At 45.1% G+C, this 24,622-nt stretch overlaps 1 protein-coding gene across 1 annotated transcript in view; it reads right to left on the bottom strand.

Moving 5' to 3' along the window:
- The window catches only part of PLG (plasminogen), a 275,833-nt gene that overhangs the window by 43,269 nt on the left and 207,942 nt on the right, over positions 1–24,622 (bottom strand). Inside the window, exon 11 of the mRNA XM_073560188.1 lies at positions 8,314–8,489. Coding sequence (XP_073416289.1) covers positions 8,314–8,489 — 176 coding nt within the window. The remainder of the gene's footprint in view (positions 1–8,313; positions 8,490–24,622) is intronic.

The raw sequence follows: 24,622 nt of genomic DNA, 5'->3' as shown, positions 1-24,622 counted from the left end.
ACACAATCCAAAAGTGTCCAGTGTCCAAAAGTGTGTGCAGATATTCAAAATCTCCCTTATCCTCTAGTCACTTTTGTCACAGCAGTGCCATCGAGCCTGTCACATAGCGCTCAGATATCAGTGGGCCTCACACAATCCAAAAGTGTCCAGTGTCCAAAAGTGTGTGCAGATATTCAAAATCTCCCTTATCCTCTAGTCACTTTTGTCACAGCAGTGCCATCGAGCCTGTCACATAGCGCTCAGATATCAGTGGGCCTCACACAATCCAAAAGTGTCCAGTGTCCAAAAGTGTGTGCAGATATTCAAAATCTCCCTTATCCTCTAGTCACTTTTGTCACAGCAGTGCCATCGAGCCTGTCACATAGCGCTCAGATATCAGTGGGCCTCACACAATCCCAAAGTGTCCACTGTCCACAAGTGTCTGCAGAAATTCAAAATCTCCCCTGCCCTATAGACACCTTGTACCTTGTTTTACATTACTATATAGTTTGTTGGATTTTGTCTACATTTCTACCAAAAATGAGGAAGGCTGGTGGAAGAGGCCGTGGAATTGGGCGGGGGTTGGCAGCTGGTAATGATGGTGTTGGTGGTGGATCTGATGGTAGTGGCAAGAGCAAAATAGGACCGAATGCAGGAGGTGCTGACCCTGCGTCATCGTCTGGCTACATAAGGCCTCGAACGCTTAGTTTTCTAAGAGTTGGCAAACCGCTTTTAAAGCCAGAGCATCAGGAAAAAGTTTTGTCTTACATTGCTGACTCAGCCTCCAGCTCTATCGCCTCCTTTTCTTCAGTTGTAAAAAGTAAAAGCACTGAGTCGTTATTGGAAGCTCATGTTCATGAACCACACCTTTCCTTGTGTCCTTCACCCCAACCAAGATTGAAGGATGACGCAGGCCATACTACTGATTACTCCATGGAGCTGTTTTCACATACCATGCCTGGATTATCAAGTCAAATGGTGAATTACCCAGGCCAAGATGAATCTGACATGGAGTGCACTGATGCACAGCCGCTGATGGATGATTCTGCTGGTACATTCACTCAGAGCACTACATTGTCCTCGCAGTGTACAGAGCCAGATTCTGACCCTGATGAGACTCAGGTGCCCCTTCCCGCACACTATACCACCATACACGGTGACACAGAGGAAGGTGCACATGACATAGAAGAGGAGGTGATGGATGACCCAGTTGTTGACCCAGATTGGCATCCATTGGGGGAAGAGGGTGCTGCTTCCAATAGCTCAGATGAGGAGCATCCACAGCAGACATCGACATCGCAACAGCTGTTATCTGGCAGGCCCGGAGCACTCCAAAGACAGGTTCCAAACATCAAAAGAGTTGCTGGACAGCTTGTCCAGAGGGTCAAAAGATCACAGCGTGCTAGGCCGCAAAATGTCTGCCAAAGTAGGAAGAGTGCAGTGTGGCACTTTTTTGAACAAAATCCTCATGATCAGGCCAAGGTTATCTGTAAGAAGTGCGCAAAGACCTTTAGCCGAGGGAAAAATCTGAAAAATTTGAATACCAGTTGCATGCTTAGACATTTAAACACCATGCACTTGCAAGCGTGGACACAACACCAAACCTCAAGTGCCACATGTGCAACTGATCACAACGAAGGTAGTCAGCAACGCTACATTGTTTCCCCCACTGTAAGCCCACCGGTTAGCACAGCAGCAAATGTTGAGGTGTCGTTGCAAGACCACAGCAGTCAGGGAATCCCACTGTTATATCAACGAAATACTGATTCTAGGCCATCAGAAAGAACACCAACTCCATCACCATCATCAACCCTCTCTCAGTCCGCCCTGTCCACCGCTACTTCCACCATATGCAGCTCTCAAGTCCAGCTCACCCTCCCAGACACTATGAGTAGGTCAAGAAAGTACTCAGTCTCTCATCCGTGTACACTGGGTTTGAACGCCCACATTGCCAAACTAATCTCGTTTGAGATGATGCCCTTTCGGTTGGTGGAAAGCACAGCTTTCCGCGAACTCATAGCCTATGCAGTACCACGCTATGACCTACCCAGTCGCCACTTCTTCTCTCGCAAAGCCATCCCAGCCCTCCACCATCATGTGAAAGACCGCATTGTCCATGCACTCAAGCAGTCAGTGAGCGGAAAGGTGCACCTCACAACTGATGCATGGTCCAGTCGGCATGGCCAGGGCCGTTACGTGTCCATCACTGTGCACTGGGTTAATGTGGTGGATGCAGGGTCCACAGGGGACAGCGGTGGTGGGACAGTGCTGCCTAGACAACGGTATAGGAAACAGTTGGCTGTAGGCGTTCGACCCTCCTCCTCCTCTACCTCCTCCAGAAGCGAAAGCTCGTCCACAGAGCGCAGTCGTATGAGCACTCCATCTGCAGCTGCCACTGTTGCACACGATGTGTCCCCCTATCGAGCAGCTAGTGGAAAGCGTCAGCAGGCTGTGTTGCAGATGATGTGTTTGGGCGACAGACACACCTCCGAGGTGCTGGCCGAGTACTTGAAGTGACAAACTGAGTCATGGCTGGGCAGTGTACATCTTGAGGCAGGCAAGGTAGTTAGTGATAACGGCCGTAATTTTGTGGCAGCCATAGCCCTTTCAAAACTCAGCCACATACCTTGCTTGGCTCACACCTTGAACCTGGTGGTGCAGTGCTTCCTCAAAAATGATCCGGAGTTAACAGCCCTGCTCCAGAAGGTGCGAAGACTGTGCGTGCACATCTGCCGGTTGCCTGTACACTCCGTTCGTATGCAGAAGCTGCAGCGATTGCTCCACCTTCCCAACCACCGCCTCATTATCGACATTGCAACAAGGTGGAACTCCACCCTGCACATGGTGGAGCGGCTGTGCGAGCAGAGGCAGGCCATAATGCATTTGTGGGAGGATACACGGCCAGGCACTTTGAGAGCAGACATGGAGTTGACAGGTGTGCAGTGGTCGAAGCTGAAAGACCTTTGTAAAGTCCTTCAGTGTTTTGAGGAATGCACACGGCTGGTAAGCGCAGACGACGCCATCCTAAGCATGAGCATCCCACTTATGCGTCTGCTCATGCAAACTTTGACGCACCTTAAAGAGCAGGCGTCTGCAGCCAATGTTGATGAGGAGGAAGAGGAGGAGGGAATCCTTGATGACATTCAGCCATTGTCTGCTCAGGGACCTCTCCTGGACGAGGTGGAGGAAGAAGAGGAGGAGGAGGAGGATGATGGGGATGATTACTTAAGGGAGGAGGATGCATCTCGTGGGGCAAGTGAAAATGTTGGCGTGGCAAGGTCTGGTACAGGGTTTGTGCATGACTGGAGGGATGTGGATTTGCCAGAAAGTGCTCCTCCACCCAGCACTCGCAGTGCATCATTGACACCGGGAACATTGGCCCACATGTCAGATTATGCCTTGCGGATCCTAAAAAGGGACCCCCGCATTGCCAAAATGATGAACGATGACCACTACTGGTTGGCCAGCATCCTGGATCCACGCTATAAAGGCAAATTACAAAACATCATGCCACAGGAGAACCTTGACCTAATATTGGCTAATAAATAAGCAACTCTGGTAAATCGGTTGCTTGAGGCATTCCCAGCACACAGCAGCGGTAATGGTTCTCACACGAGCCGTACGGGCCGGGGGCAGCTTGGCAGAGGTGTTCGTGGTGCACACAGCAGAAGTGGCGTTGGAGACAGGGGTTTCATGACAATGTTGTGGACTGATTTTTCAAATACCGCTCACACAACTGGTAATACTGCATCGATGGAAAGTGACAGGAGACAGCAGTTGTCAACTATGGTAACAAACTACTTTTCCTCCCATATCGATGTTCTCCCACACAGGTCATTCCCCTTTGACTATTGGGCCGCTAAACTGGACACCTGGCCTGAATTGGCCCAATATGCCTTACAGGAGCTCGCTTGCCCAGCTGCAAGTGTGCTATCGGAAAGAGTCTTCAGTGCAGCTGGATCAATCCTGACAGAAAAAAGGACCCGTCTGTAAACCCAAAATGTGGATGATCTAACCTTCATTAAAATGAACCACGCATGGGTTTCCAAGGATTTTGTCCCACCTTCCCCTGATGACACATAGGGTGACAGAAAAATGGCTTGCTTTGGTCCACCTCTTCCTGGTACTTCACCTATTTCGCCTTTTGCATCAGCTGAATGTCCAACATCAACATATGCCACTTTCTAAAACTCCCTAACTGTGCTGCCTCCCCCCCATGGCCGGGGTCACCACCTAGCGCACGACACCGTGCGAGTGCCGTTGCCCTGGACAGGTGGGTAGGCCGACTCTTGGGCGCGGGCACTGGCACAGGGTCCCTCATAGTGCAATCAAGTGTCTCTGACGGTGTTGGTGCACACCCGCCGTCAGACACACCTCTGTACTATGAGGGGCCCAGTGCCAGTACCGACGCCCACGAGTGGGCCCCCCTTGCTTGGGCAGGGCCCCAGCATTTGCAATCTTTACCTCTCCCTGCTCCTCCGCTGTGTAATCTGGGCCGTCAAATCCATACTGTGCCTGACACCGTCTGAGCCTGCCTCCTGAGACATATATTTTGAATGTGTACGCTATCCATACATGTTATCCAGGGATACGGTACCCTTTCTAACCTTTGTGCAATCACGTGCAATCCATACTGGGCCTAACACCGTCTGAGCCTGCCTCATGCTGTATAGACATATATTTTGAATGTGTACGCTATCCATACATGTTATCCAGGGATACGGTACCCTTTCTAACCTTTGTGCAATCACGTGCAATCCATACTGGGCCTAACACCGTCTGAGCCTGCCTCATGCTGTATAGACATATATTTTGAATGTGTACGCTATCCATACATGTTATCCGGGGATACGGTACCCTTTCTAACCTTTGTGCAATCACGTGCAATCCATACTGGGCCTAACACCGTCTGAGCCTGCCTCATGCTGTATAGACATATATTTTGAATGTGTACGCTATCCATACATGTTATCCGGGGATACGGTACCCTTTCTAACCTTTGTGCAATCACGTGCAATCCATACTGGGCCTAACACCGTCTGAGCCTGCCTCATGCTGTATAGACATATATTTTGAATGTGTACGCTATCCATACATGTTATCCGGGGATACGGTACCCTTTCTAACCTTTGTGCAATCACGTGCAATCCATACTGGGCCTAACACCGTCTGAGCCTGCCTCATGCTGTATAGACATATATTTTGAATGTGTACGCTATCCATACATGTTATCCAGGGATACGGTACCCTTTCTAACCTTTGTGCAATCACGTGCAATCCATACTGGGCCTAACACCGTCTGAGCCTGCCTCATGCTGTATAGACATATATTTTGAATGTGTACGCTATCCATACATGTTATCCAGGGATACGGTACCCTTTCTAACCTTTGTGCAATCATGTGCAATCCATACTGGGCCTAACACCGTCTGAGCCTGCCTCATGCTGTGTAGACATATATTTTGAATGTGTACGCTATCCATACATGTTATCCGGGGATACGGTACCCTTTCTAACCTTTGTGCAATCACGTGCAATCCATACTGGGCCTAACACCGTCTGAGCCTGCCTCATGCTGTACAGACATATATTTTGAATGTGTATGCTATCCATACATGTTATCCAGGGATACGGTACCCTTTCTAACCTTTGTGCAATCACGTGCAATCCATACTGGGCCTAACACCGTCTGAGCCTGCCTCATGCTGTATAGACATATATTTTGAATGTGTACGCTATCCATTCATGTTATCCAGGGATACGATACCCTTTCTAACCTTTGTGCAATCACGTGCAATCCATACTGGGCCTAACACCGTCTGAGCCTGCCTCCTGAGACATATATTTTGAATGTGTACGCTATCCATACATGTTATCCAGGGATACGGTACCCTTTCTAACCTTTGTCCAATCACGTGCAATCCATACTGGGCCTAACACCGTCTGAGCCTGCCTCATGCTGTATAGACATATATTTTGAATGTGTACGCTATCCATTCATGTTATCCAGGGATACGATACCCTTTCTAACCTTTGTGCAATCACGTGCAATCCATACTGGGCCTAACACCGTCTGAGCCTGCCTCATGCTGTATAGACATATATTTTGAATGTGTACGCTATCCATACATGTTATCCGGGGATACGGTACCCTTTCTAACCTTTGTGCAATCACGTGCAATCCATACTGGGCCTAACACCGTCTGAGCCTGCCTCATGCTGTATAGACATATATTTTGAATGTGTACGCTATCCATACATTTTATCCAGGGATACGGTACCCTTTCTAACCTTTGTGCAATCACATGCAATCCATACTAGGCCTAACACCATTTGAGCCTGCCTCCTGAGACATATATTTTGAATGTGTATGCTATCCATACATGTTATCCAGGGATACGGTACCCTTTCTAACCTTTGTGCAATCACGTGCAATCCATACTGGGCCTAACACCGTCTGAGCCTGCCTCATGCTGTATAGACATATATTTTGAATGTGTACGCTATCCATACATGTTATCCAGGGATACGGTACCCTTTCTAACCTTTGTGCAATCACGTGCAATCCATACTGGGCCTAACACCGTCTGAGCCTGCCTCATGCTGTATAGACATATATTTTGAATGTGTACGCTATCCATACATGTTATCCGGGGATACGGTACCCTTTCTAACCTTTGTGCAATCACGTGCAATCCATACTGGGCCTAACACTGTCTGAGCCTGCCTCCTGAGACATATATTTTGAATGTGTACGCTATCCATACATGTTATCCAGGGATACGGTACCCTTTCTAACCTTTGTGCAATCACGTGCAATCCATACTGGGCCTAACACCGTCTGAGCCTGCCTCCTGAGACATATATTTTGAATGTGTACGCTATCCATACATGTTATCTGGGGATACGGTACCCTTTCTCACCTTTGTGCAATCACGTGTAATCCATACTGGGCGTGAGAACGGCTGGCGAGCTGTTAAGCAAGCTACAGCACCTGTCCAGACAAGTACAGGGATTCCCTAGCGAGGAGACTTATTTGATTGTTTTCAATGTTGGGACAGCAATTTTTGGGGAGCACTATACTCTGGAGAATGATAGATGGGGCCCACCATACACTGGAACATTCCAAAGGTGGACATCAGACACTGGAGCAGCATTTACAGGGCCCATTATACACTAGAGCATTAGAAATGGGGCCCATTATGTTTGGAGCATTATTTGGGCCCATAAGACAGTGGAGCTTCATCCATGGGGACAAACATATACTGTAGCATTATGTGGAGCTCATCATATACTGTTTCAAACATTATATGGGACCAATGATTCTGTATGGAGAAATAGATGGGCCTCGTCATGAGATGTAAAAAGTGAGGTATTTTTCATTGTACTTTACCGCTATTTCTCTGCCGTATCGGAGCATGATGAGTTGTGGTATGTGTTAAAGGGGCGCTCTTTCGCCCAGGGCACATGAAAACCTGGAGCCAGCCCTCCCCCCCCATAGTTTGTAGCCAAATAACCCCCATTTTTCAGTGTGTAACTTGTATTATGAAGTTAATTAAGGTTGACAAGCTTAAGTAAGAAGAATTGATGCTTTTGGCATTCAAATGGGCACTGTAGGTGTGTTTCCTGTCCTCCTCTCACTGCCGACTTTTATTCCCCATTGACTTACATTGGGTTTCGTGTTTCGGGACGACCCCGACTTTTCCCTATAATCGGACGATCTTGCTCGACCCGACTTTTGGAAAAGTCGGGTTTCACGAAACGAAACGCGACCCTAAAAAACCAAAAGTCGCTCAACTCTAAAATTCAGCCTTGAGTGTTCTTTGAGTGACAGAGAACGCCACTAACCTCTGCCTCCCCAGGTTACACCCTGCACCTTAGTTCACTGTATGATTTCCTTGCCTGTCTTCTAAAATCACACCGATAGGGAGAAAAAGAGGTTGGTGATGGGCGGGGAAACAACCTAGGGAGGCGAAGGCTTCCTAAGTGCTCTATCATGCCCAGAGCACTTAATGCCTCATTTTCATATGACTCAAAACATTAATTTATTGGGTATGCTGCAACAGATAGAAGACACAAAGGTATCGATGGACTTCCATTTAAAACACCTGCATGTCCATATATGTGGCTTGGGGAAGTTGATCTTACTGACAGATTCGCTTTAAAGATGTGGCCCCACCGTTAAATATTATATTCATTGCATAGATCTGAAAAAATGAGCAGTGTTTTCAATTTACAGCTATAAACACCATAACTCTTTCTGAACTTATAGCAAAATGACTGATGCGATTAACCCTTTAACGGGTTGGATAAAACAGCAATACTTTCCTTCACCTGGGCTCGATGACACTATGGCCGGTTTCGTTGTCTGAACGGGCTGCTGTTCTATCTGTGGCGTTTCAATGCATTTCTTCAAGTTACAATACTCCCATCGCACGCTCGGGTCAGTGGTGTAGCACCATGGACTCTTATCATTATCTGGATTTCTGCAGTAATTTCTTTCAAGTCCCCTGCAAATACAAAATGTGTTTCATAATACGCAGCTTTCAAATCCTTGACTCGGAACATTATTATCATTTTATTGTTTTTTTTAAAAGGAAATTTAAACCAATGGCAAGAGCGCCACGCAAAGATGCGACAAGAGTCCCCAAGTCTCTAAACAGGTGAACGGCTCTATTGCGGCGTTCACCTGCGGAGGCCAAATGCAACATTGTTGATTGAAATCACTTCGATCAGTACATTTCCTGTCCCAAGCAAATGCATCGTGTGATTAGGTGCCTAAAAATGTGGGGAAATTTCAAATAGTTTTACTCCAAAACTGATGAATCGGGGCCTAGGTGAAAGGATGTGATATTGTAGTAAAATATTATTTAACCCCTTCACACCAAAGCCAGCTTTGGCCTTTATGACTAAACATTCTAATAACTTTTTTATTGACGCAACCCGGGTTTTTATGCTTTTTTTCAGAGTGCCGACAAGTTGTATTTGTCACTAGCATTGTTTTCTGGCACATAGATACAATCATTGCTCCCTCTAAACTAAGTTAACTGGGAAATAACGTTATAGAACAGCCTAATCATGAGGTTAACGAGCCCAATTACAGGGCTAATGGTATTCTTTACCTCTATGGACCATGTCCGGACTGTGCAGCTTATAGAGAACAGTATATACAAGTTAAAAAGTAACAGAACATATATTTTTTACATCATTTTGTATGGCATGGGAAGTTAGGAAGTGATACAAATCATTTGATTAAGGGATTTGTCAAAACGACAAAAATCCATGTAAGTGTCTTCCAAGCCACTGCTTTCCCTTAGTCTATATGTCCGCTTTCTGCTGAATTTATAGCAGAACATACAGATGATGGCAGTGAAAGGGTCGGCCTCTATAAGGCTGTGGCGCTCGAGCCAGTAAAGCCATTGCGGTCCGTGCTCGCACCGATTTGCTGCTGCAGAGATTGCTCTCATAAACACCACATTCGGAAGAAGAGACAGGCGCTGACACTTTCACTGCTAGCATCTGTACTCCAATACCTTCTAATATCTATGCGGTTACGGCAGGCAAATAACCCACTTATTGAATTTTTTTTTTTTACAGAAATGAAGAAAATCCCCTAAAAAGTGATTAGCAAAGTTTCATAATTCCAATGCTGGATAAATTTCTGAAATAAAAAAAGGTTTATTTGCTTAATTTTATTAACACTTTACAGGGAAGAGAATAAACAAAACTGCAATTGTTTTTGTGGTTTAAACTTTACACTGTTCACTGCGCGACCTAAATACAGTGCTACCTGTACTCTGTGGGTCAGTGCCATATTACACTTCTATATGTTCATTTTTGTTTATTTTTTTCTGCTTTTGTGTTTTGTGTTCTCACTCTCACATTCCTCGTGGTCTTCACGTGACTGCTTATCTGAGATTTGCATACTTGAGATGCCAACTGACTTCATTTTCTTAATGGAGACCATTGAGAGAAGTGGGAGAGAGACTATCACATGATACGAAGCATGCAAATGGCATATGAGTGAGTGCTTCACACACAATTAAGGCTCATTCAGACTTCGGGTTTTCTCCTGTAGGATAAAAACTGACTGATTCCTTTGATCTGACTCGGATTGTGGTTCGAGTGTCATCAGTTATTGTCATAAGTGCAGAAAAAAAGGTTTCTTGGCCTTCTCCTTTCTGACAATCCGTGAAAATCGGACCACCCTCAGATGTCATTCGAGTGCGTTGCAATTTTTTCACAGATCCATAGACTTGTATTGTTGATTGAAAATCGGACATGTCACCTATATTTTTCACTCTAAAAATGGACATGTGAATGGCCCCATAGAACATCACAGGTACAAGTGCTATCGGTGAAAACCACAGAGAGCACTTATATGCGGATGTCTGAATGAGTCCTGAGGGTTCTGCATATACAGTGTTTCTCCCTCACTAGTTTTTATTGGCCCAGACAATTCCTTTAATTAGCTCAATAGTTATGATTAGTATGAAATATATAATAGGGCAGGTGCAGATGCCGTAACCTTCTTCTTTTTTCTTTTTATATAGCGCTAACATATTCTGTAGCACTTCACAGTTTGCACACATTCTCATCTGTATTTTCTGGATCGCACCCAAACCAATGTTAATATATGGAGGCTGCGCACGATATTTGGACAGCACTCGGCTATGCAAGTCAATGAATACATGGAAATCATCAGACTGCACTCAGATAAAGTCTGAGTGCAGTCCGATATCCACGCACTGAGTCAATATAGAGCCTTTTTCTCCATCTTCGCCTCATCCAAGAGAATAGGATCACACTTTGACTACACTCTGATCAAACTGTGATCATAGTTTGATCAGAATGTTATTTATCAATTCATTTCTCTTGGATGAGAAAATCTTCGGCCATCTGCAGAAGCCCTTAAAAGCATACATAAAAAAAGTGGGAGACAATACAAATAAGAACGACCAACAGAGGGCAGTGTAATGCAGGTCAGACTCAAAATATTATTGTTAAAGCAAACCTGTCAGCAGTTTTGGCCGATCTACGATATGGCCACCGCCTTTCAGGACTTATCTACAGCATTCTGTAATGCTGTAGATAAGCTCCGATCTGACCTGAAAGATAAGAAAAATAAGTTTTATTATACTCACCCGGGGGGGCAGTCCGGTGCGATGGGTGTGACAGGTCCGGCGCCTCCCATCTTCTTATGATCACCACCTTCCTGCTTGCTTCAGCGCTCCCCGTCATCATGCTCCTGTGCAGGCGTACTTATATGCCCTGTTGAGGGCACAGCAAAGTACTACAGTGTGCAGGCACCGGGAAAGGTCAGAGAAGCCCAGCGCCTGTGCACTGCAGGAATTTGCTCTGCCTTCAACAGGGCAGAAAAGTACGCCTGCACAGGAGTGCGATGCCGGGGAGCCATGAAGCAAGCAGGAGGGCGGCATCGCAAGAAGATGGGAGGCACCGAACCTGGACCTGCGACACCCATCGGACAGGATCACCCCTTCGGGTGAGTATAATAAAAGTTATTTTTCTTCTCTTGCAGGTGAGACGGGGGGCTTATCTACAGCATTATAGAATGCTGTAGATAAGCCCTGAAAGGCGGTGGCAGCATCTTATATCGGTCAAAACTGCTGACTGGTTCCCTTTAATGCACAGCAAAGACGTAAGGTGAAAGCTGAAATATACAGCTATTTTACTATATGGAAATTTTAAAGGCCGTGGTCTTGAAAGGGTTGATGATTTCTTCTTAGAGTCTGTTAAAATATGTTTGATTTCTGCCTCTATAATAGATGTTGGCTATAACTGCTATTGCTCTTGGTACATGAGTAACAAGTGCAGACGAGGTGACCACAACTGAGACCGTGCAAGATGGGGGCTTGCCAATGCCAGCAACAACTTCATCTGGATGTACATAAGGGTGCACATTCAGCTGAAGTGTATTGCAGAGCAGAGACCTGCTCTCTGTACTGCAGTACACACCACTGGCCAATCAGAAGCAGCGCATGGCAGTGACATCATGCACTGTCTGTGCCGGCCCACTGAAGTCAGCTGCCAGGTACAAAAAAGGACACCGTGTAAGGAGGAAGACTGGGCCGTGGGTACCTGTTCTGTGCTGGGTCCGGAACTGTCGGGGCTGTTTCCTCTGTTGTCCAGGGGAAGCAAAAGGGATGGGACAAACCTTTGCACCAGGAAGTAGGGGGTGTGACTGCGGCAGCCACAGCACGCGCGGAAGCAGGAATTCTTAGCGGGAATAGGCAGCACGACAGAATGAGGAGTGTGTGTTATCCCACACAGGCCCACGTCCGCATACCTCCACTGCCACTAGCAGAGGCAGGAGAGAGAGACGTGCAGCGTGTCCGGTGGTGACTAGAAAGCAAGGTGACATACGCTGCGAGCCCGTGAGTACAGCACACGTGCCACCTAAGAGAGACCAGGTGCGCGACAGACTTTTGAGCCCTGACCTGCCAATATACATTTGCTGGGCTACGTTGGTTAGTGCTGTGGCCTGTTCAGTCTCAGCTGCATCAATTAATGGACTAGGGGTTCAGCGGAAGGTACCGGAGACAGACCGCTGTCACCAGAAGACGCACCATCGTGACCCACAGGACCGTATCAGACAAGCATCGCGCCAGCCGTTGTTGGCGCCATTGTCTGTTCAGGAACACCCACGGCCTGAGAAATGACTGACAGAATAAGTTAAATTAAACGAACTGCCGTTATTGAAGTCATTGTTCTTGAACACTACATATCCTTTGTCTTTGAACCGTTCATTTCCCCATTTAACTGTTTACCTCCCTGCATGGAGCATCCCCCTGTTAAAGTAAAGTTGCTAACTCTTGCTCTGCCTTCTGTCTGTCACTGCATCCTGCAACTTGCTCACAGCCGCACATCATGGGAATGAAGGAAAGTAAGAATTGCTTATTTTTTGTAAATCAGAATGGGCATTATACCAAGAATGGGCCCAGGATGGGGTTCATTATACAAGGAAGGGGCCCAGGATGGGGTTAATTATGCCAGAATGGAATCCAGGATGAGGGACATTATAACAGAATTTTTTTTCAATTTAGTGACCTAGTAAAAATTACATTTTAATAAAAATTCTCACGTTTTGATGTAATATAAGTGACATTGTGATGTGCTATGAATTTTGAGGTGACCATTTTTTCCCACTCGCTTTTTCTCAGTTTTATGTGGTGCCATCTTCTAACTAAATATATACAGTATTTATATTTTAATTTCCATTTCTAAATGTATTATTCTCCATCTACTGTTTACCAATAAAGAAAGCAGACCCCCCCCCACAAGAATTGCACATCCCAGATCCTAAACAATAGAGTTGTTCCTTCCTTGCTGTCAGATTTCCCTGCATTCCACTGCGACTGGCTCCCCCTGCTGGCCAGAATCAGTATCACTCGAGCGAGCGGAGTTAGTGAGAGCGGAGTGATACTGGGACCTGATGTGTGTGTGAGAGCGGAGTGATACTGGGACCTAATCTGTGTGTGCGAGCGGAGATATACTGTGACTCGATGTGTGTGTGAGAATGGAGTGAAACTGGAACCCAATCTATGTGTGCAAGTGGAGTGATCCTGGGACTCGATGTGTGTGTGAAAGCAGAGTGATACTGGGACCTAATCTGTGTGTGCGAGCGGAGATATACTGTGACTCGATGTGTGTGTGAGAATGGAGTGAAACTGGAACCCAATCTATGTGTGCAAGTGGAGTGATCCTGGGACTCGATGTGTGTGTGAAAGCAGAGTGATACTGGGACCTAATCTGTGTGTGCGAGCGGAGATATACTGTGACTCGATGTGTGTGTGAGAATGGAGTGAAACTGGAACCCAATCTATGTGTGCAAGTGGAGTGATCCTGGGACTCGATGTGTGTGTGAAAGCAGAGTGATACTGGGACCTAATCTGTGTGTGTGAGCGGAGATATACTGTGACTCGATGTGTGTGTGAGAATGGAGTGAAACTGGAACCCAATCTATGTGTGCAAGTGGAGTGATCCTGGGACTCGATGTGTGTGTGAAAGCAGAGTGATACTGGGACCTAATCTGTGTGTGCGAGCGGAGATATACTGTGACTCGATGTGTGTGTGAGAATGGAGTGAAACTGGAACCCAATCTATGTGTGCAAGTGGAGTGATCCTGGGACTCGATGTGTGTGTGAAAGCAGAGTCATACTGGGACCTAATCTGTGTGTGCAAGCGGAGATATACTGTGACTCGATGTGTGTGTGAGAATGGAGTGAAACTGGAACCCAATCTATGTGTGCAAGTGGAGTGAACCTGGGACTCGATGTGTGTGTGAAAGCAGAGTGATACTGGGACCTAATCTGTGTGTGCGAGCGGAGATATACTGTGACTCGATGTGTGTGTGAGAATGGAGTGAAACTGGAACCCAATCTATGTGTGCAAGTGGAGTGATCCTGGGACTCGATGTGTGTGTGAAAGCAGAGTGATACTGGGACCTAATCTGTGTGTGTGAGCGGAGATATACTGTGACTCGATGTGTGTGTGAGAATGGAGTGAAACTGGAACCCAATCTATGTGTGCAAGTGGAGTGATCCTGGGACTCGATGTGTGTGTGAAAGCAGAGTGATACTGGGACCTAATCTGTGTGTGCGAGCGGAGATATACTGTGACTCGATGTGTGTGTGAGAATGGAGTGAAACTGGAACCCAATCTATGTGTGCAAGTGGAGTGATCCTGGGACTCGATGTGTGTGTGAAAGCAGAGTCATACTGGGACCTAATCTGTGTGTGCAAGCGGAGATATACTGTGACTCGATGTGTGTGTGAGAATGGAGTGAAACTGGAACCCAATCTATGTGTGCAAGTGGAGTGATCCTGGGACTCGATGTGTGTGTGAAAGCAGAGTGATACTGGGACCTAATCTGTGTGTGCAAGCGGAGATATACTGTGACTCGATGTGTGTGTGAGAATGGAGTGAAACTGGAACCCAATCTATGTGTGCAAGTGGAGTGATCCTGGGACTCGATGTGTGTGTGAAAGCAGAGTCATACTGGGACCTAATCTGTGTGTGCAAGCGGAGATATACTGTGACTCGATGTGTGTGTGAGAATGGAGTGAAACTGGAACCCAATCTATGTGTGCAAGTGGAGTGATCCTGGGACTCGATGTGTGTGTGAAAGCAGAGTGATACTGGGACCCAATCTGTGTGTGAGAGTGGAGTGATACTAGAACCCGATTTGTGTGTGAGAGTGGAGTGATCCTGGGACTCGATGTGTGTGTGAAAGCAGAGTGATACTGGGACCCAATCTGTGTGTAAGATTGGAGTAATACTAGAACCCGATTTGTGTGTGCGAGTGGAGTGATCCTGGGGGACTCGACGTGTGTGTTTGTGAAAGCAGAGTGATCCTGGGACTCGACGTGTGTGAGAGCAGAGTGATAATGAGACCCGATCTGTTTGTGAAAGCAGAGTTATACTGGGAATCAATTTGTGTGTGAGATTGGAGTGATCCTGGGACTCGTGTGTGTGTGAGAGCGGAGTGATACTGAGACCCAATCTGTGTGTGCGCTGCAGCGCAATGCAGCTGGAACAACCAGGGACCTTGTAGTGACACAGATTTCTCTGTACAAGAGCCCATGCACTGTTGGCAGTTGCCAGCTGTAATAGTTTAGAGACTGGTGTGTGTGATTTTTTTTTTATTTTTGGGGTGGTGTCTGCTTTCTTTAACCCCTTCACCTTGAAGCCTGTTTTCACCTACCTGACCAGGCCTTTTTTTCAATTCTGACCACTGTCACTTTATATGGTGATAACTCTGGAGCACTTCAATGGATTCAACTAATTCTGAGAAAGTTTTCATGTGACATATTGTACTTTATGATAGTGGTAAAAATTTCTCCGATATGACTTGCGTTTATTTGTGAAAAAATCGGAAATTTGCCCAAAATTTTTTAAATTTTGCAATTTTCAAACTTTGAATTCCTATGTCTTTAACCCCTTCCTGACATCAGACGTACTATCCCGTCCATGGGCCCCGGGCCCCTATGCCCATGGACAGGATAGTACGTCTACCGCGATCAGCGGCGCCCACGTGGTGAGCACCGCTGATCGCGGCCGGGGGTCAGCTGATTATCACAGCTGACACCCAGCACAATGTACCAGGGGTTAAAGGGAAGCATCGGCAGGGAGGGGGCGCCCTCCGTGCTTCCCTGAGCCCCCCACGGAAGCGCAATGTGCAGCGCTGCTGCGGGGGGGCTCCTTTCCTGCAGGCCCCCGAATCCAAGATGGCGACAGGGGCCTTCGTGGGCCTGCAGGAAGCTGGCTTCCTCAGTGCCTGCAAAGCGCAGGCATGAGGAAACCTTCTGCACTGCCTGTGACAGATCGCTGTGACAGAAAGTTAAAAAAAATAAAGAAAAGTGTTAAAATAAATTTTAAAAAATCGCCAAATAAATTAGAAAAAAAAAAAAAATATTCCCCCAAATAAATCCATTTTTTGGAAATAATAAAAAAAACAAACAATAAAAGTACACATATTAGGTATTGCCGCGTCCGTAACGACCCGCCCTATAAAACTGTCCCATTAGTTAACCCCTTTAGCGAACCCCTTAAAAAATAAAAATAAAAACAAAGCAAAAAATAATGATTTGTTATCATACCGCCAAACAAAAAGTGTGACAACGCGCGATCAAAAAGACGCATATAAATATCCATGGTACTGCTTAAAACGTCATCTTGTCCCGCAAAAAACGAGCCACCACACAGCATCATCAGTGAAAAAATAAAAAAGTTATAGCTCGCAGAATAAAGCGATGCAAAAATAATTATTTTTTATATAAAATAGTTTTCATTGCATAAAACCGACAAAACATAAAAAAACGACCTAAATGAGGTATCGCTGTAACCGTACTGACCCGAAGAATAAAACCGCTTTATCAATTTTACCGCACGCGGAACGGTGTAAACGCACCCCCCCCAAAAGAAATTCATGAAACGCTGGTTTTCGTTCATTCTGTGTCCCAAAAATCGGAATAAAAAGCGATCAAAAAATGTCACGTGCCTGAAAATGGTACCAAAAAAAACGTCAACTCATCCCGCAAAAAATAAGACCTCACGTGACTCGGTGGGTCAAAATACGGAAAAATTATAGCTCTCAATATGTGGTGATGCAAAAACTATTTTTACAATAAAAAGCGTCTTAGCGTGCGACAGCTGCCAAAAATAAAAACCGCCATGAATAGTAAATCAAACCCCCCGTTATCACCCCCTTAGTTAGGGAAAAATAATAAAATAAAAAAATGTATTTATTTCCATTTTTCCATTAGGGTTAGGGTTTGGGTTAGGGTTAGGGCTAGGGTTAGGGTTAGGGCTAGGGTTAGGGTTAGGGCTGAGATTAGGGTTAGGGGTGTGTTGGGGTTCGGGTTGGAGTTAGAATTGGGGGTTTCCACTGTTTGGGCACATCAGGGGCTCTCCAAATGCAACATGGCGTCTGATCTCAATTCCAGCCAATTCTGAGTTGAAAATGTCAAATGGTGCTCCTTCCCTTCCAAGCTCTGACTTGCGCCCAAACAGTGTTTTACCCCCACGTGTAGGGTATCAGCCTACTCAGGTCAAATTGCAAAACAATTTTTGGGGTCCAATTTCTCCTGTTACCCTTAGGAAAATAAAAAATTGGGGGCAAAAATATCATTTTTTGTGGAAAAAATGATTTTTTTATTTTCACGTCCGAGCGTTATAAACTTCTGTGAAGCACTTGGGGGTTCAAAGTGCTCACCACACATCTAGATAAGTTCCGTGGGGGGTCTAGTGTCCAAAATGGGGTCACTTGTGGGGAGTTTCAATAGTTTAGGTACATCAGGGGCTCTCCAAACGCACATGACACCCGCAGACCATTCCATCAAAGTCTGCATTCCAAAACGTCACTGCTTCCCTTCCGAGCCCCGACGTGTGTCCATACAGTAGTTTTTTCCCACATATGGGGTGTCAGAGTACTCAGGACAAATTGGACAACAACTTTTGGGGTTCAATTTCTCCTGTTACCCTTGGGAAAATAAAAAAATTGGGGACTAATTGATCATGTTTGTGGAAAAAATACGATTTTTTTTATTTTCATGCCCTGGCATTATAAACTTCTGTGAAGCCTTTGGGGGTTCAAAGTGCTCACCACACATCTAGATAAGTTCCTTAGGGGGTCTCGTTTCCAAAATGGGGTCATTTGTGGGGGGATTCCACTGTTTAGGTACATTAGGGGCTCTCCAAATGTAACATGACACCCGCAGACCATTCCATCAAAGTCTGCATTCCAAAACGTCACTACTTCCCTTTCGAGCCCCGACGTGTGCCCATACAGTAGTTTTCTCCCACATATGGGGTATCAGCATACTCAGGACAAATTGGACAACAACTTTTGGGGTCCAATTTCTCCTGGTACCCTTGAGAAAATAAAAAAATGGTGACTAAAAGATCATGTTTGTGGAAAAAATATGATTTTTTATTTTCACGCCCGGGCGTTATAAACTTCTGTGAAGCACTGGGGGGTTCAAAGTGCTCACCACACATCTAGATAAGTTCCTTGGGGGGTCTAGTTTACAAAATGGTGTCATTTGTGGGGGGTTTCCACTGTTTAGGTACATCAGAGGTTTTCCAATCGCGACATGGTGTCCGATCTCAATTCCAGCCAAAAACGTCAAATGGCGCTGCTTCCCTTCCGAGCTCTGCCATGCACCCAAATAGTGGTTTACCCCCACATGTGGGGTATCAGCGTACTCAGGACAAATTGCACAATAACTTTTAGGGTCCTGTTACCCTTGGAAAAATAAGAATTGAGGGTGAAACGATCATTTTTGTGGAAAAAATATGATTTTTTAATTGTACGGCTTTATGTTATAAACTTCTGTGAAGCCCTTGGGGGTTCAAAGTTCTCACCACACATCTAGATAAGTTCCTTAGGGGGGTCTAGTTTCCAAAATGGTGTCATTTGTGGGGGGTTTCCACTGTTTTGGTACATCAGGGGTTTTCCAATCGCAACATGATGTCCGATCTCAATTCCAGCCAAAAACGTCAAATGGCGCTGCTTCCCTTCCGAGCTCTGCCATGCGCCCAAATAGTGGTTTACCCCCACATGTGGGGTATCAGCGTACTCAGGACAAATTGCACAATAACTTTTAGGGTCCTGTTACCCTTAGGAAAATAAAAATTGGGGTGAAAAGATCATTTTTGTGGAAAAAATATGATTTTTTAATTGTACCGCTGTACGTTATAAACTTCTGTAAAGCCCTTGTGGGTTCAAAGTCCTCACCACATATCTAGATAAGTTTCTTGGGGGGTCTAGTTTCCAAAATGGGGTCACTTGTATGGGGTTTCCACTTTCTAGGTACGTCAGGGACTCTCCAAACGTGACATGGCGTCCGATCTGAATTCCAGCCAATTTTGCATTGAAAAAGTCAAACGGCGCTCCTTCCATTCTGAGGTCTGCCATGCGCCGAAACAGTCGTTCCCCCCCCCACATATCAGGTATCAGCGTACTCAGGACAAATTGCACAATAACTTTTGCAGTCCAATTTCTCCTGTTACCCTTGGTAAAATAAAAAAAATTGAACCTGAAGTATTTTTTTTGTGAAAAAAAGTTAGATAATAAACTTCTTGAATGTGGTTTTGAGCAACTTAAGGGGTGCAGTTTTTAGAATGGTGTCACTTTTGGGTATTTTCTATCATATAGACCCCTCAAAGTGGCTTCAAATGTGATGTGGTCCTAAAAATAAAATGGTGTAAAAATGAGAAATCGCTGGTCAACTTTTAACCCTTATAACTTCCTAACAAAAAAAAATTTTGGTTCCAAAATTGTGCTGATGTAAAGTAAACATGTGGGAAATGTTAGTTATCAAGTTTTTTGTGTGCCGTATCTCTGTGATTTAAGGGCATAAAAATTCAAAGTTGGAAAATTGCGAAATTTTAAAAATTTTCGCCAAATTTCCGTTTTTTTCACAAATAAACACAAGTTATTTGAGTGAAATTTTACCACTAACATGAAGTACAATATGTCATGAGAAAACAATGTCAGAATCACCGGGATCCATGGAAGCGTTCCAGAGTTATGACCTCATAAAGGTACAGTGGTCAGAATTGTAAAAATTGGCCCGGTCATGAACGTGCAAACCACCCTTGGGGGTGAAGGGGTTAAATAACACAACATAGTTAATAAATAATATGTCCCACATGTCTACTTTACATCAGTACAATTTTGGAAACATAACTTTTTTATTATGAAGGGTTAAAAGTTGACCAGCGATTTCTCTTTTTACAACAAAATTTACAAAACCATCTTTTTTAGGGACCGCATTTGAAGTGACACCATTCTAAAAACTGCGTGAGGAAAGAAAAAGTGTTCAGCTCACCCTTTATAATCCAGAGTTACTTTCCAGCACAGACCACGATTCTGCTAAACGGTGAGTAGAAATGAAGAGGAAAACGGTCCAGCTCAGAAAGATAAAATCCAAAACGTTTATTTGGGTTTCCATAAAACATGAAAAAGTAGTACGCAAAGTACAAAAGCCGACTGGAAAACCGGAGGGAAGGTTGCAGCAGAGAGACTGAACGCGTTTCGAACTAGACGTTCTTAGACTCAGTGACTGAGCTGGACCGTCTTCCTCTTCAATTCTGAAAACTGCACCCCTCAAGGTGCTCAAAACCACATTCAAGAAGATAATACACGTGCTTCACAGGAGGTAAAGCAACATGGAAGGAGAAAATGAACATTTACCTTTTAAGTCACAAAAATAATCTTTTAGCCCCGATTTTTTTTTTTTATTTTCACAAGGATAACAGGAGAAAATGGACCACAAAAGTTGTTGTGCAATTTTTCCTGAGTACACAGATACCCTATATACTGGGGAAAACCACTGTTTGTGTGCTGGCATAGCTCAGAATGAAAGGAGTGCCTTTTGACTTTTTGAACGCAAAATTAGCTGGAATTGACAGTGGATGCCATATTGCATTTGAAGAACCCTTGATGTGGCTAAACAGTGGAAAATCCCCACAAGTGACCCCATTTTGGAAACTAGACCACTCAAGGAACTTATTAAGATGTGTGGTGAGAACTTTGAACCCCCAGATGCTTCACAGAAGTTTATAACGGAGGAAAACCACTGTTTTGGCACACATCAGGGCTTGGAATGGAATGAGTGGCGTTTTGGATTGCAGACTTTGATGGAATGGTGTGCGGGTGTCATGTCACGGTTGCAAGGCCTCTAATGTGCCTAAACAGTGGAAATCCCCAAGTGACCCCATTTTGGAAACTACACCCCTGAAGAAATTTATCTAGAGGCATATTTTTATAGTAATGATTATAATGTTTTTGTTTTACTAGTGTATGAATTTATAATGTAGTGTTATGTGTAAGATGAGTGGAGTACATCAGATTATACAAGTGTGTTGTGTCAACAGAGTGAAAACCAAATTTATTAATTTGTGAACTAGTGGTATACGTTGAAGCAATCCTTAAATCAAAGGCCAGGTTTCTCCAGGCAGGCTGCACTCTGATAAAGTGTTTCCTTTCTGATTCCCCTCTTGGAGCATACTTTGATCCGTTTTTGTGATCTTCCTTTCTTCGCTGTTTGGGGAACCTGTCCTGGGAAATGTTGACCTGGGGCACTATCAGTTTCAGAAGTACTGGGACTCTCACCTTCCTTAATGCCAAACATTAGGACCTTGATGACTACCTCCTGAAACTGAAGGAAAGTCCCTGTATTGTCTACAGATCGGAACAGCACAAAAGCATTGTACATTGCCATCTGTACAATGTGCATGGCCAATTTTTTGCACCATACTTTAACTTTTTGCATGACACTGTATGGTTGGAGGACCTGATCTGAGATCTACACCCCCCCATGTACCGATTGTAATCCAAGATACAATTGGCTTTGGGACTTGTGTTGTGGTACTACGAACAGTGATTAGGGAGCTGTTGTCATGGTGCATGGTGGTCAAGATAAGGACATACCTTTTGTCCTTATACTTGACCATCAGCATGTTGTCGCTGCATTGGGCTCTACTTTCTCCCTTTCTCTGCATTTGACCAATTCTCGGCTTAGGGAGGCCTCTCTGATTTTTCCACATGGTGCCGCTCTTGAAGAGCGGGATGCTGGTGTAAAAGCTATCAATGTAGAGGTGATAACCCCTATCAAGCAGTGACAGCAGCAATTCCCACACAATTTTCCCATTCACCATGGGGAGGCATTCAGGGGGGTTAATCTTACCCTTGTAGACCCTAAATCTGTGGGTGTACCCTGAGGTACTCTCACACAGTTTGTACAGTTTAATTCCATACCTGGCCCTCTTACTGGTCAGGTATTGTCAGAATTTTAGCCTCTCTTAGAAATTAACCAGAGATTCATCTATAGTGATGTCGCTTTGGGGGTTGTACGCCTAAGCAAATTTTCTGCTGAAGTGTTCAACCACTGGCCAAGTTTTATATAGAGGATCAAAGTTTGAATGGTCTCAGGGAGGACACCGCACATTATGATTATAATGCAAACATTTTTGGATCGCTTCAAATCGTGTCCTTGTCATGGCCATAAGGAATACCGGTGTACTGTAGAGAATATCAGTACTCCAGTATTGACGAATCTCTGGTTTTCTGACTATGCCCACATGCTGCACAATTCCCCAAAATTTCATAATCTCTGCTGCATTTATAGGGGTCTATCTGGCGTATGATGACGTAGGATTTTGGGTGAAAAATTGTTGGGCATACAAGTTTGATTGGGCCAACATCTATTATTATCTATTATCTATTATTATTCTCAGGCTGCCACGAGAAGTGGTGAGTTCTCCTTCAATGGAAGTCTTCAAACAGAGGCTGGACAGACATCTGACTGGGATGATTTAGCGAATCCTGCTTTGAGCAGGGGGTTGGACCAGATGGCCCAGGAGGTCCCTTCCAACTCTACGATTCTATGATTCTATTTCCTCGCTGAAAAAAGAATTTGAAGAAGTCAATTTCAGTGAGGCCAGTGGGGTCACACTGGATTTCTGAGCTGCCGATGAAATCCGGAATGACAGGCTAATAATTTTCAGGGGTGCAATCCATGTGGGATCAATTGCTGCAGGAGTTGCCTGGGTCCTAGGACGAGGTGGATTAGAGGAATGCGGGATCTTCCTCACTGGATGAATCCATGTCGGATGCAAGGAAGGCATATGCCTCCTCTGGCGAATAGCGTCTTGATGAATAGCCATTTTTGTTTTATTTTTCAAAACCCAGGGGATGTGTGTGTAAGTGGTGCTTTACACATCTGATGTGTGGGACTTGTGTATAGGGTACTATTTATTATAAAAATTAGAGAGAATAAAAAGTAGAGAGAAACATTTAGAAGAAACACTTATAAGAAAAAATGAAAAGATGTAAAAAATCAGATGTAAAAATGCAATGTACGCTCCTCTAATGCACTACCTAACAATTTACCTGAAAATTTACCAGACACAAATAATTATTTTTTTACTTAAGAAAAACGGACGTCAGCAACACTGTAACATACGCACCCCTAATGCATTGCTTAAAAATATACATGATATATTTATTCATGATAATTATTTATTTGCAAAAGAAAAACGAAAGTCACCAACAGTGTGACGTACGCTCCCCTAATGCATTGGAAATTACCCGGCGATAACAATTTTTTAATGCAAAATAAAGAGGCTACCTCCTTACCTATACGGCTACTCTATACGATTTTTTTTCCCTAAAACAAAGTTGGACGTCAAAAAACAGTGACGCCGGCTACACTAACATGCTACTTTGCTTCCTATAAAATTACTCTGTTCGATTTTTTTAAAACAAGATCGGTCGTCACCAAACACCAAAAAGTCCCTTGGCAGAGTTTCTGATCAGCAGCGATACCGATCAGTGCATTGCGGACATGGGAAGAGCATGAATGCTCAGAGGAGGACACCGCGCATATGAAAAAAAGCACAAAAAAGTGCACTAAATATTCAATGGGGAGATGGGTGGGGGGGGACCGGAACAGGCATGGGAGGGACTGAGACAGGGATGGGGGAGTTACTGCTGTTGCGATCACATATGAGTCACACAGCAGCCAGCATACAGCAGAGAAGTCAGATCACACAGGAGCATGCAACACTTGAAGGCAGGAGATCGCAGGGGCAATTGGGTCGCCATCCCAGGGCTGTGGGGTACTCGGTACTGGGCCAGTGTCAGGGGGATGTGTCACAGCAGCGGTGACCCGGTCCGTGGCCCTGGGCGCCCAAGTCAATGGCGGATGATGTTTGTAATGTAGTTTATATGGATAGTTCGTGACGCCACCCGTGGTGTTTGGCAAGTAAGATGTTAAGCCAACACTGCGTGCAGATCCACTGGGACTGATGGGGTGATGCAGCAAAGATGGTGTAGCGCCCCACAGGTGGAGCTGTAGTCCCAGGGCAGTGTAGGTGCAATGGCTGAGGAGAGGCACAGAATGGTGCGGATGCTGATACCCAGATGTAGCGGTGCTGATGCGAGAATGAATGGAGGACACCAGAGCTTGCAGTTTCAAAGTTTTACTCACAGTTCGTAGTGCACACAGGTGCCTGCTTCTGTACTGTGTCCTCCGGGGCTGAGGCCCAGCCAACCTCCAGGCGAGATAGGACTCTCCCTGCCAACACTCCGCCAACATGTGCCTTTCTGAACGAC

Source organism: Dendrobates tinctorius, unplaced genomic scaffold, assembly GCF_039654945.1.
Source record: "Dendrobates tinctorius isolate UK_male_01 unplaced genomic scaffold, ASM3965494v1 ptg000293l, whole genome shotgun sequence".
Lineage (NCBI taxonomy): Eukaryota > Metazoa > Chordata > Amphibia > Anura > Dendrobatidae > Dendrobates > Dendrobates tinctorius.
The sequence above is the reverse complement of the archived record's forward strand: the minus strand, read 5'-3'. Positions and strand labels throughout refer to the sequence as shown.